Source organism: Notothenia coriiceps, unplaced genomic scaffold (assembly GCF_000735185.1).
Source record: "Notothenia coriiceps isolate Sejong01 unplaced genomic scaffold, NC01 NC01_scaffold00037244, whole genome shotgun sequence".
In the NCBI taxonomy this organism is placed as follows: Eukaryota; Metazoa; Chordata; class Actinopteri; order Perciformes; family Nototheniidae; genus Notothenia; species Notothenia coriiceps.
In genome coordinates, this window is record NW_011369945.1 from 24,928,863 (window position 1) to 24,941,917 (window position 13,055).

The following is a 13,055-nucleotide window of genomic DNA, read 5'->3' on the forward strand; positions in this document are numbered from 1 at the left end:
GGTTGAAACTAAGACCAGAAAAAAAAAAAAAAACATAAATAATAATAAAAAAATATATAAATAAAATCGATTTTTAAAAATAATATTCGATTACGGAGACTGTAACAAATATTCGAATAATCGAATAATCACTGGCATCCCTAGTGTTCTGTACGTTAATGAAGCAAAAGTACTTCTGGAAATTTCCGTCATCCATGCACAGTCCTTGTGTTATGATGCTGTTCTTTTCTGAGATGTTTTACCGGTAATTCCCTCGCCCTGAAGTCACTAATAAACATGTTTGTTTTTCTCAATGTCTTTTCTGTGTGTGCCTCCCTGCAGCTGGAGATCGAGCTGAGAAAGAAGATGGATGAAGTGGAAGGTATGAATGCGATATCCTTGTCTGTTTTCCATCACATCAAAGGCAACTAGACTCTCAGACTTCTTGCTTTTTATCCTTTTATAAAAATGAATTATGTTCCGGACAGCCAGACTTATTCAATCCTCTGACAAAGACAGGTTTGGTAACACTTTCTCAGTGTGTCTGCCACTTGGCTGACCTCGACTAAATGCGCATCAGTGTTGGATGTGGTAAAAGCGAGAGAAGAAACTGAAACGCTCTGAGAGGAAACAGCTCCCGGTTTTTTATAAGATGTCATTTCAGCACGACGTGTAATTAACCCTACATTATGTAGCATTGCTCACATATTATATCCTTATTATAGGAGATGTAATTTAAAGGGTTGGCACACAAGAGAAGTATCATTTCCTTTCCTTGCGTGTTTCATGCACAATAATTTCAGGGAAATGGGCAGATTTACTGCTTCGGACTTTCTTCTTTTTAGTGTTGCATGTAAAGTTTTTGATTCAGGAATAATTCTAGGTTCAACTTTCTTATCGTCTTCAACAGATGAGATCAGTGGCTACCAGGATGAAATAGACGCAGAGCTCGAGTGCGCACGACCCAAACTGAGAGGAGTGTACGCTGCCTACGCTAAAGAAGGTACGGAGAAGAAAACGTTTTAAAGTCCATGTTTTGTGAATTGTTTTGTCTCCATTGCCGTGAGTGAAACAATAAAACAAAAACAACATGATTCCAATTATGGAGGGTAAGCAAAGAATCTAATAATAAAAAGAACAACTAATTTGTTGTTCACACACACACACACACACACACACACACACACACACACACACACACACACACACACACACACACACACACACACACACCACCCATGAAAAACAACACACACCCGAGTGCTCTCCTCGTCACTCTTTCTTTGTATCTGTTTTTACCTTTGACTCTTTATCTCTGGCCCTCTGTCTGTTTCTTTGTCACACACACACACCCCCTTGTTTCCACGCAGTAGGGGGGGTCGCAGGCTGTCAGTGATTTCAGGCATGTTGCTCCTCCAGCTGCTGCAGTGCTTTCAGATCCGCCGGCATCTCGTTTCTTCTCCAGCTGATTATCCAGTTGCTTTTCTGTGACTTGTGGTCTGAAGTCTGTGTGAGGAGGACATTTTAATTGAGGCTGATTAAAGGACACTTTTTAATTAGACACCAGGGCCGCGAGAGGATGGCCAGAATTATGATCCCAATTATTTTGTCTGCATGTGATTTATTTATCAGCATTTGGATTCTCAGAGATTTGGGAAACAAAATTATCTCACTGCTCTTGAGGCATTTTCATCAATATCTTTTTAACAACAGTGGTAATACAACTGTTTTTTATTTAGTTTTTAATTGGGAAACTGAATTGTAGATTTATAATTATACCTAGCTAATTACACAACATAACAACATACTCTGCTTTTTTAATCCTAAGGGACTAGTGAAGAGAGAACGAGTGTATAATAAGAGACGGCATTGTAAATATGAAATACATTATTGTAATTTTTAGAAAGCATGCAGTTTTGTACAAGGACACATTTCTCATCAAACATGTGACCATGTTTCTGAAAATATTGGTTGTTCATATTTCTCACTATACCAACCTTTTTATAAACAAAACAACAAAAATAATGTATTTAGTGAAACCCGTAGCACACATCACACTTTGATTCCATAATGATCTCTGTCCTTCTCCCAGTCGTTGTAAATGAGGAACCCAACTCCACTCCTAAGACTGAAGAGGGTGAGGACCCCGAAGAAGAGGACGTTCTCAAGGCCGTGGCCAAGCACTTTGGCAAAGACATGGAAGAGCTCACACTGGAGGCTCTGCTGAAACTGGAGCAGAGGAAGCCGGGGCAGGAAGAGCAGAACGACCAGGAGCTGGAGGGGGACATCCCGAAGAGAAAAGCCCCGTCGCTAGAGTCCATCCTGGGCCCGATGCCCACGGCCGCCACGCTCGGCCTCCCCGAGTCCATCAGCAGCTGCATCAAAGACGGGAAGGAGAACGGTGAGTGCAGCTTAGCTTTTTTCATCTTGTTTCATCTTGTTTCATCCATCCAGAGGTGGGAGAAGTACTCAGTAAAGTATCAGCATCTTAATATTTTGCTAGTGGAGTATGAAGCCCTCTGTATCGCAAATGTCAATGGGGGGGGGGTGCTATTGGAGTATTAAGCCCTCTGTATCGCGGATGTCAGCAAGGGGGGGGGGGTGCTAGTGGAGTATAAAGCCTACTGTCTCGCCTTCTGAATGTCAGCGGGGGGGGGTAGTGGAGTGCAGAGCTTCGTGACCACAGAGCGTGTGAACGTTGTGATCAGCTGTTTTTGCGCAGTGCTGCTGTACAGACCGACGTTAACAGCAGCCCAACACGGAAACCGACTCTCTGTCGTCCGGTGATCTAACCGCCTCCTGGAAAAGCTTCACAGACACAAGTGACGGTACGCATTTCAGAATTTTGCCGCGTACCTGCGTACCACTTATCATCACTTACATCTTAAATAAAATCTGCGAACAAACTAAAAGTATGAAATAAATGAAGTGGAGTAGAAGTAATGTATTGACCTCTGAATTGTAGTGGTGTATTTGTACAAAGTAGCATACAATGTAAAGTACAAGTCTCTCAAAATTGTACTCAAGTAAAGTACTTGAGTAATCTACTTTACCACTGTATCTTTCATACGAGATACCCCCCTTTTCAGGCAGAACAATCACATTTGGTATCACTTCACTAGAAATTGGATTTACTAGATCAGAGTTTTTCTCCGTTTTGTCACAGCTGGCTGATTTCTGGGGCATAACAATCTCATTTGTTGAGGAGAAAATAGCTCTCGAGTTTCTCTCTGCTCTGTTTTTAGATTAGTTTTTCAGAGACGTCATCTGTTCATGCTTTGTTATACTCTTCCCTTTTGCATTTTTGATGTGTCATAAATATGATCCAAGCAGAAGGGGAGGAAAGATGGCGGGTTTATTTATTAAATCTCTACTGAACACACAGTACCAAGAGAATCTGGTGTTTGTTTTAGGAAACATATTTTTTTTTGGTTGAGCAAACCTCTTTCTGGAAGCAGCAGAAGCCTCTGAGCATGATCTGATTATGAATGCTGCTGAGATACCGTTCATCCTTGACTGTGTCTGGTACCTACTGTAACACCATAATAGCCCATAATCAAGTTAAAGAATGCTCTCCCAGGTTTAATTGTCGTAATTAACTCTGCTCCAGGATGAAATTAGCTGAGCGGTGTGTGAAATTTGTCATCCCTTATTATGTTTCACCATTTTTTAGAACACCGCAGACGAGCAGGGAATGTGTCGGCAAAGGTAGTCGAGTTTCTTAACCCTTGAGGTGGTTAGCGTGTGGATTGGTGTCAAAATACTGCGAGTTGGGTTTTTCTTGTTGGCACAATCGTGTATCTCTGGAGGGTTGTTTGTCAGTGTTTAGTGCAGGAGCAAAGGAAGGCATGGTACACTATTTAGACTCAGATCATGAATCATAAGACTATTAGAATTTGAGAAAAAGTTTGCCAAAGTTTGGAACAAGTAGCACTATATTTTCCTTAATAAATAAATGTGCTTTTAATCTGTCGTTTTGGCACGGCAAGTTTATTTATATAGCACCTTTCAAGGCAATTCAAAGTGCTTTACAAAAATGAAAGACATTAAGAAACATATCATAAAATGGCATTTAAAAACAGGTACATGAATTAAAGGTGTAGTGTGAGATACACACATCTGAAATGTTTAGGTCTGACTCTCAATCCTTGCTAACTTTTTAGCAGAAATAGATTTCTCTGACCTCACTTTCTTTCTACTTTCTTCTTTAACTTATCCTTTAGTTATTTCAAGTGTTTCATGCTAAACGAACCCCCCTTTGGAGAAATCCTGCCCGACTATGAGCTATAGGTATGTTTAAGACTTGAAATACAAATGACATATTCTAACCCTTAACTATGGCTTTAATCTCATAGCAAAGAATCATCACAGTTACTGCCTTTAACAGCTGGTCAGTGTAGTTACACTGTAACGGGGACTATTTTCAGTGGCGGATTAATCCACATTTGATTCTTTAGCGAGTGTTAGGGCTACAGGACCGTGTTTATGCTTTTGAGTAAAAATACACTAGCTTGTGTCTTAATGATACTGGAGGAACAAGCCAACCATTGCAACAGCGTGGCTCATTGATGTGTTTTAATAGTTATTGGACAACAGTGGGGGCCTCTGTCGTGGAGCAAGAAGATGTCAGGCTTTGATACCTAAGCTTTAAAGTGCTTTTCAAGAAATATAATTGAGCAAAGACATGAATAATTAAATTCCTGCATAAAAGCACACTAAACAAACCATCATACGTAGAAAGCAAACAAAGTCAAAAATCATTTCAATGGTGTCCTCAACAGCCTTTATAATAGAGTCTAACGTTTTAGCTCTTATATTTTCGGAGAGACTTTTCCAAAAATCCTGGTGCAGCCTAATTAGAGAACCCCCTGTCTCCAGAAAGTTTTGGGGGCGAGATCGTGGGATGGCTACCAGCCCTTGATCAGCAGATCTGAGAGGCGCGGCTGTACTGTATGAGGGCAGCAGTTCTGTAGTATCGCTCGGGGCCAGAACATGCAGGGCTTTAAACACAAACAGAAGACCCTTGTAGGGAATTTGATACGGAACAAGATCCAGCACACAGAGGCGTGCAGGAAGAATATGTTTGCATTACAGCATTACCAGTATAAGGGGTTACAATATTTGAGTCTTTTTCTGAATCTTTAAGCAATGACAAGTTCCTGATCTTGGATGTAAACACACAATAGCTTTAGGTAGGATGCTTTCGTTGTTGATTTTCATTGATGTGTTGGGACTTGTAGACGGTAAAATACAAACAAATTGACAGCTTTCTTTTAAAGGGGTCCTATTATGCTTTTTGGGGCTTTCCCTTTCCAGTTTTCCCCCCTTTAAGTCAGTGTGAATGTTGTTCACATGCAGCCGGGTACCTAAAGGATTCAGACTGAGATTTTCCGCTCTGGTTAGAATGGTAAATCAAAACAAAAAATCAAGCGTAGGAGTGATCACAGCCTCTGTCAATGTGACTTATTAACATTTGCAAAAATATAACAACTACAGGGATCCATCATGCGTTTCCTATAATTACTTAATTATAGGATGTTCGGCGCCCCCCCCAGCCCCTGCCTTTATCTGGGTGTGCAGAGGCGGTGATGGATGTGAGGTAATGGTGCTGTGCGGCTACATCAGGGCTCATGAGGAAACCTGTGTTTTTATGGTGGTTGGGGGGGATAAGGGGGAGGTGAAGTGTGTTTTGATGGATGGATGTTGTGAGTGAAGAGGCGGTGAGGTGATCTAATGTTTGGACAACATCCTGAAACTAACAGGATTGAAGCCTCTCTGTGTCCATAAATATTGATCTGGGACTCATTTCAGATTACATCACATGTTACTGTACACACATGGCTATATTCAACCCTAACTAATGGGGTATCTCTCGTGGTTGACAGATCAGAAGAGACTGGGCTCTGGTTTCAGACAGAGGGGGAAAAGAGGTGCTTTTTGAACATTAAAGCATGGAGACATGTCGCAGTAGAGACACAACTTACATGAACCGAAAATGAGCAGAATAGGGTATGAATATTTACTTTACTATACTGCTTTAAGGTTTACCTTCTTATTACCTTGACTTTAAGCCAGAAAAGGAAGACAAGGATTATGATGATAAAACAATTATTTTATTATATCATTTTAAATGTCTCTTTTTACTGAGTATCAGTGTACATGATGATATATATACAGTATATTGACTTAAAAATAACCCAAACAATAACGAGTTCTAACGAATCTGATCATTTCTAAGAGATGACATCACAAAACGCATCCCTAGCTTGCAAACGTTCATATAAATGGATTTTATGACAATCCGAAATGATTAACAATAAAGATTCTTTTGAAAACATGTCCTCTCTACGTGTTCCTTTTTAGAAAGACCCTGAACCCTTTTCAAAATGCTAACGACGCTTTCCTTTTTCATAAAGGATGGCCTCTGTTAAAAACCTACCACCGTAAAACATCCATCACTCAGGTCAGAGCAACCATTAACCCGATGAAAATGTCCCCCAATAATGCCCCTGACCTCATCTCATCAGGGGAATACACAACGGGGACGAGAGGTTAAGAGTGAGAGGAGAATGAATCACAACTCTCTGAATCACACGCTCTTAACTTGATTGTAAATGTCTCTTTTTCAAAAATAGTCCTTCTGTTATGGAGTGATGTGAGCCTGAGTCATCCTCTTCAAGTCCGAGCTTCATGAGGGTCATTGTACTGCATGTGGCCATGAATGACAGAACGGGCATTTAAAGATGAGGCATGGCTGTTATTACAGGGTTTAATTGTTGGACAGTGGGACTCGAGGCTGATCTCACCGAGGATATTTGCGATTAGAGGGGACATTTTTTGAATTTACAGTATGCAACTGGTTCACCATAAACAACCCTCTCTGAATGATTACTGGCAAAACAGTGTGAATATCTAGGATTCTATTCCTTTTGTTCCCTGTTGCAGAAAGTGTAAATGACAATTTAACATCATTTCTAGATCTGCATCGGAGGAAAAATAACTGCTATCAACTATTTCAATAAACGATTAACCATTTTTGAATGTAAAAATTTCAAAGTGCTGTTTTCTGCCCCTCAAATTCAGAGGTTTCCTACTTTTCTCTCTTTTGTTTGTTTGTTTGTTTATTTATTAGTGCACATTAATCCACATTGCTGTAAATGAGCCAGTATTAGCCAGCAGGCTAATTTTCAACTGTTGTCCTTATCCAAGATGTTAAATGACCAAAACAAGACGAGAGAAATAAAAACATAATTACACTGAACAAAAATATAAACGCAACACTTTTGTTTTTGCTCCTATTTTTCATGAGATGAACTCAAAGATCTAAAACATTTTCTATATACACAAAATAACCATTTCTCTCAAATATTGTTCACAAATCTGAAAAAATCTGTGATAGTGAGCACTTCTCCTTTGCCGAGATAATCCATCCCACCTCACAGGTGTGGCATATCAAGATGCTGATTAGACAGCATGATTATTGCACAGGTGTGCCTTAGGCTGGCCACAATAAAAGACCACTCTGAAACGTGCAGTTTTGCTTTATTGGGGGGGTCAGAAAACCAGTCAGTATCTGGTTTGAGGGTTAGGGTTAGGGTTAAGGTTAGGGTAATGTTGTGAATCGAGTGGCCTGTGTTCGTCGTCCATAACATACGCCTGCCCATACCATAACCCCACCACCACCATGGGCCACTCGATTAAATATCATCATACCTTGATACCTTTTATATTAGTACACTGATATTTAACGCATATCTTTTATGTTTTTTACTGAGAAGACAATTAAAGACATTACCTTGGCCTTTACCAAAGTGAAATGGAGATTTTCTTCGCAACATTTCTGAGATTTGATGGACAAAACACAGATGAATATATAATCAAGTTAGCCGTTGTCATCTCATTTGCTGAGAATAATCGGAACCACTGCAGAGCACCGAGACACTTTATCATCTACTCGCACAATCAGACAGGAATGAATGTGCCTGCATATGGGTCTGCACAAGAGGACGATTTAGAAAAGCTAATTGCAACACTCAGGCCGTGTTGCTTCATTTCACTAATCTCTGCCCCACCCATGAGCCCGCATTAGCCATTTTGAAACGGGCAGCTAATTGTAACAAAACAGCAGCAGGGGAAAAAAACATGGTTACATCACCCTTAATCTCCGACATGAGAGCTGTTTGTTGAAATGTTTCATAATCAAGGAGCACAAACATAAGTGAGTGTCATTTCCTGAAGTTCCTGCATCTTATGGGTATCTGTGAAATCTGTTTTTCCTCCCACTTTGTAGCTCTCGGTGCAGAGATACAAACTTTTGAGGCACAAACATATTCCAATATACCAGCTGCTATCTTACATTCAAATCTGCCTCCTAGCTGTGGAAGTTTAACCTTATTTTTTTACATTTGCAAGCTTGGAAATCTTAATTTCTAGAAGCATGTTTCTGTTTAAATTCATTTGTAACCATAGTTTGCCTTTTGAGATGTTTTCAGTCACCTTTTTTACCTTCAACCTCCCTTTTCATGGATTCAACTATTTAAAGACGTCCTTTTATGCTTTTTGGGGTTTTCCCTTTCTTCTAGTATGTTATATAGGTTTTCGTGCACGTTAATGGTCTGTAAAGGCTAAAGTCCCTGTGTTCCCTCCCATACACTCCCCCCACCCCCCCCTGCCTGAAACGCCTCCATTGGACTGCTTTGTGTACTTCCTGAACATAGTGACATCACTATGCGACACACTGTTCTTGATAGGCTAAGAGCGAGACATCTCTAAGATGTTGTCCATTCACAATCAGAGCAGACTGGGCTCTGGTTTCAGACAGAGGGTGAAAAGAGGTGCTGCAGCACAGGCAGTATGAGACAAATAAAGAGTTTTTTGAACATTAAAGCATGGAGACATGTCACAGGAGAGACAATAAATACTAATATGAACATTTGGAAAGTCTGGAAACAACCTGTTGTTTTTCTGGTCTGTTTGAAACAGTGAAAAGACAAACCAAATGTCCTTAAATAACTCCATGAGTCACTTTGGTTTAATTCCAGGGCTGTTTAGTTGAACAATTGATGTTAATTAGTGTGTGTTTACCATGTGTGCTACTCTGTTTATGTGTCTGCCATTTCATCATGTGTGTTTGGAAATGAGCACATGTGTCTGATTACACTAGATTGATTGTGTGTGTGTCTCTGCAGTGATTGTTTTCCTGCCTCTGTGTTTCTGTTTGGAGATGCAGACGGAGGCTCAGGCTGCTCCTGGTCTGCTTCAGTTATTTCGGCTAATTGTGGTGGGTGAGGGAAGGGCACGAGGGGGGTTATCATGGCCCCCCTCCGAGCTCAATCTTTGAAGTATTAAGTGGACAGGGTACCTTGTCATCAGGGCAGAGTCTTTCATCTGCACGCTTCAGAGAGTGTGTGTGTGTGTTCGTGTGTGTGTGTTTGTGTGTAGTTTTTGCGGACATTGTTAGTAGAGGGCAGGGCACTGGAGGAAGAGAGAGGGTGTAATTTTGGACCAAGAAAGGAAACAAAGTATAAAGAAAACATAATAGTTAGGAAAAAGTCAGTGGTAGTTTTGATGATGATGGAATTACAGACGACCCCATGAGAGCTGTTTGATTATGATTGAGTATTTAGTAGCATAGATAAGTCAATCATTTTCACTGATTTTCAACAAAAAAATACCCAGATTTGTTTAAGGTAGTTGAGATTTTGTCCCAATCACCTAACCAGAGATTCACAAGAAAATCACAGTAGTTAAATAAAAAAACAAGGAACTTTGATAATTTAGTCATGATTGTTTTGATCAAATGTGTTTTTTAAGTCATTGTTTGGTCTATAAAGTCAGAAAATATAGAAAAATAGAAATCCCCAGTACCATGTAATTTATTTAAATCTCTTATTTTGCCTGTCCGAAACCCCAAATAATCAGTTTAATGTGATATAAATCATAATAAAACAGGACCTAGGGCTGCTCGATTATGGCAACAATTATAATCTTGATTATTTGGGTCAATAATTGTAATTTGCGATTATTCATTTACTTTGAAAACATCCATTTATTGGATACATTTTTTTTTAACAGTATGTTTTTAACAGTTGATTATTCTGAACTTTAAGTATAATTCAACTGAAAAAAAAAAAAAAATAATAATAAAAAGAACATCGTTTTATTTCGATTACGTTCTTTTCGTAATCGTTGCAAGCTGTAATCGCGATTAAAGTACGATTTAAAATACGATTTAATTGAGCAGCCCTAACAGGACCTCTATATGTGAGAGGCTGGACCTCTCTATATGTGAGAGGCTGGACCTCTCTATATGTGAGAGGCTGGACCTCTCTATATGTGAGAGGCTGGACCTCTCTATATGTGAGAGGCTGGACCTCTCTATATGTGAGAGGTTGAAATCAGAATTTTATGCCATTTTTGCACGAAAAACAATTTTGCTTTATGATTAATCAATTATATAAGCATTTAGTGATTATTTTTCTGTCCATCGACTCACCGTTGTAACTCTGATGTTGACATTCAAAAAATGACATTGGTATCTTTAATCTTCTTCTCGTGACATTTAAGGGAATGACGTTTATTTGCGTCACTATAAATATTCTTTTAATAAAAGAGAAACACAGACTGAGCCTGTACAATCAAACTGTACTCGCTTCAAATGTCATCTGAATTCACAGGAGAAAGTAAACATCCATAAAAATTATCCTCAGTTTTTACCCACTCAGCAAGTTATATATAATATGAGCACTTGGCAGACTGCTTAAGCTGTCAGCCTTCGTTTCTTAATTATCAATTAATGAATTAATAATGTTGTTTCTAATCAGTAAAAGTAATTAACGATGTTAGCAGTGAGTCCCAGCGGACGATTAAATAGATGAACTTTAAGAGAGATTATGAGCTGTTGTCATCAAACAGCTGTTCCTCCGCAGTTAAACCCTTTCTCTCCGTCACCCCGTTTCCCTCCTCCAGTTCCCTCATCGATGGCCTGTCTGTGAGTAATGGCATTTTCATTAACTTGTGCCATGAGAGGAGGGCGCAGAGCTGGCAAAAAAGACGTGACTCCAACACCTCCAGATGACTTTGTCACATCGGACTAAAGCCCGGGTCTTGGGGGAGCCGTGCCCCGCACCATTAGAGTCGGCATTGATTGAGGTCCACAGTGTTCAGCGCAGCACTTAGTTCAATCAATGGCGTTCGCCCTGACCTTAACTACCTCAGTGAGCACGGCTCCCCAGCTCTTGTCAAACCACTCTGCCAGCTTTTTATTGCCCCAAAACGTCTGGGGTAAAGTGCCGATTGAAGTGTGTGGGTCTTTAGATTCCAGCCAGGACTTTTTTTTTTTTGTTGCACTTTGAAGAATAATTTTTAAAGATCTAACTTGATCTCACACCCCATTTGTGTAGCTATTTTATACTTTTGTTTAAGGAAACAGTCACAGGATTTTGTTGACTTAAAAACCTTTACATACCATCCATCCTCCTCGCTTACGGCAATTACCCGGCAGTGAATCGTAGCTCTCAGCATTTCAGGGCGTGGTACAAAGCTTTCTGACGGATCTGCGTCCTGACAGCAGCTCTGCTGAGTCAATTATAGTCTTTTAAATGAGCAGCATCTGTCTCATCTCTCCGTCCACACAGGAGTCGTTCAGGGATGAAAGAAAATGCAAAGTCTCATCCTGTGCTTCAGTGGCAGCACACTTTACCTCCTCAGCAGTCACATCTGTAGAAAAAACACTTCCTTTGTGTCTTCTTTTTTGGCATGCTCATGAGGAGAGATGCAACCTGGGAAACCATGAGGTCACTGCTTTGATACTAACAGCGTCTCAAACTCTGACTGTGTTTTCTTGATACAAGTGCATCAATCTGCTTGGTTCCATCTCTTTTACTTAAGCTATGAGATTGATTTCAATGAATTCCTAAAACAAAGGAACTAACACTTGAGAAAAAATGAATTATCTCGCCAAATGTTATGATTTTTTATTTCTTGTTCTGGTTGAAAGTAAGTGTTAAAGTCTGTAACAAAATGATGTGTGAATGACAGCCATAGTGAGCTGTGAGGAAGTGAAGCAGTGAGGTGTTGAGTTACTACACATCCATTTTCCCTACTCTAGTTCAAGATTAAATAATCCGTGACCTCCTTAAACCAAGTAAGAGCTTTCACTGTATGTCGACAAATTGTAGTTTTTATTGCTTTGTCGATATGCAATGACATTCATTTTGGCCGATAAATAGTCTGACACCTAACATCTGCTAAGCCACAACATGTCCTTTTTGCACCTTCAGTTTTGTACCGATTGATCCATCTATATATATGTATTTGTTTTAAGCTCACATGTTCATCTGTGAGATTTAGAGGTGCTAGTTTTTGGATTTTGTTGCTGTTGGAGACAGCCAGGCTAGCTGTTTCCCCCTGTTTCTAGTCTTTATGCTAAGCTAACGGGCTGCTGGCTGTAGCTTCGAACATCTTAATCTTTTTATTTCCCCCCAAAATGTCTACCTTTTTTCTTTAACATGAGTTAAGAGGTGAGTTGGGATGTTAAAGGGTTAGTGGTTGTTCTCATTAAGATAGTACAAAGTGTGTGTGTGTTGTGGGGGAGGGGTGTTCAAAGACATGAATCTCAGCACCTGTCAGATAAATAATTGATCTAGTGGTATTGTAAATCAACAACAGTTTCAAACCTGTGGCCTATATTCTGTAAATAATTAAGTGTATTGCCCCTTTAATTAATAATGACTTATTAAATATTTATGCAGCAAATGCATTGACAAATTTATTAATTTCCTCTCTGGTGCTGGGACAGCTGGGCAGGCCAGAGAGAGAGTGTGTGTGTGTGTGTGTGTGTGTGTGTGTGTGTGTGTGTGTGTGTGTGTGTGTGTGTGTGTGTGTGTGTGTGTGTGTGTGTGTGTGTGTGTGTGTGTGTGTGTGTGTGTGTGTGTGTGTGTGTGTGTATGTTTACATGACCCAGGGCGGTACAGTAGAGCTTGATGGACATATGGCCGGATGGACACTTCCTCCCAGAGGAGGGGAGTGTCAGTATGGCAGACAGACACATAGATTGACAGCCAGACAGAATTACA

General features: G+C 40.0%; 1 protein-coding gene across 1 annotated transcript in view; it reads left to right on the forward strand.

Annotated features, from left to right (window-relative positions):
* LOC104965459 (transcription factor IIIB 90 kDa subunit-like) overlaps positions 1–2,544 on the forward strand; it is a 3,260-nt gene extending 716 nt beyond the window's left edge. Inside the window, exons 2-4 of the mRNA XM_010794414.1 lie at positions 322–361; positions 890–982; positions 2,072–2,544. Coding sequence (XP_010792716.1) covers positions 322–361; positions 890–982; positions 2,072–2,544 — 606 coding nt within the window. The remainder of the gene's footprint in view (positions 1–321; positions 362–889; positions 983–2,071) is intronic.
* The last annotated feature ends 10,511 nt before the right edge of the window (positions 2,545–13,055 follow it).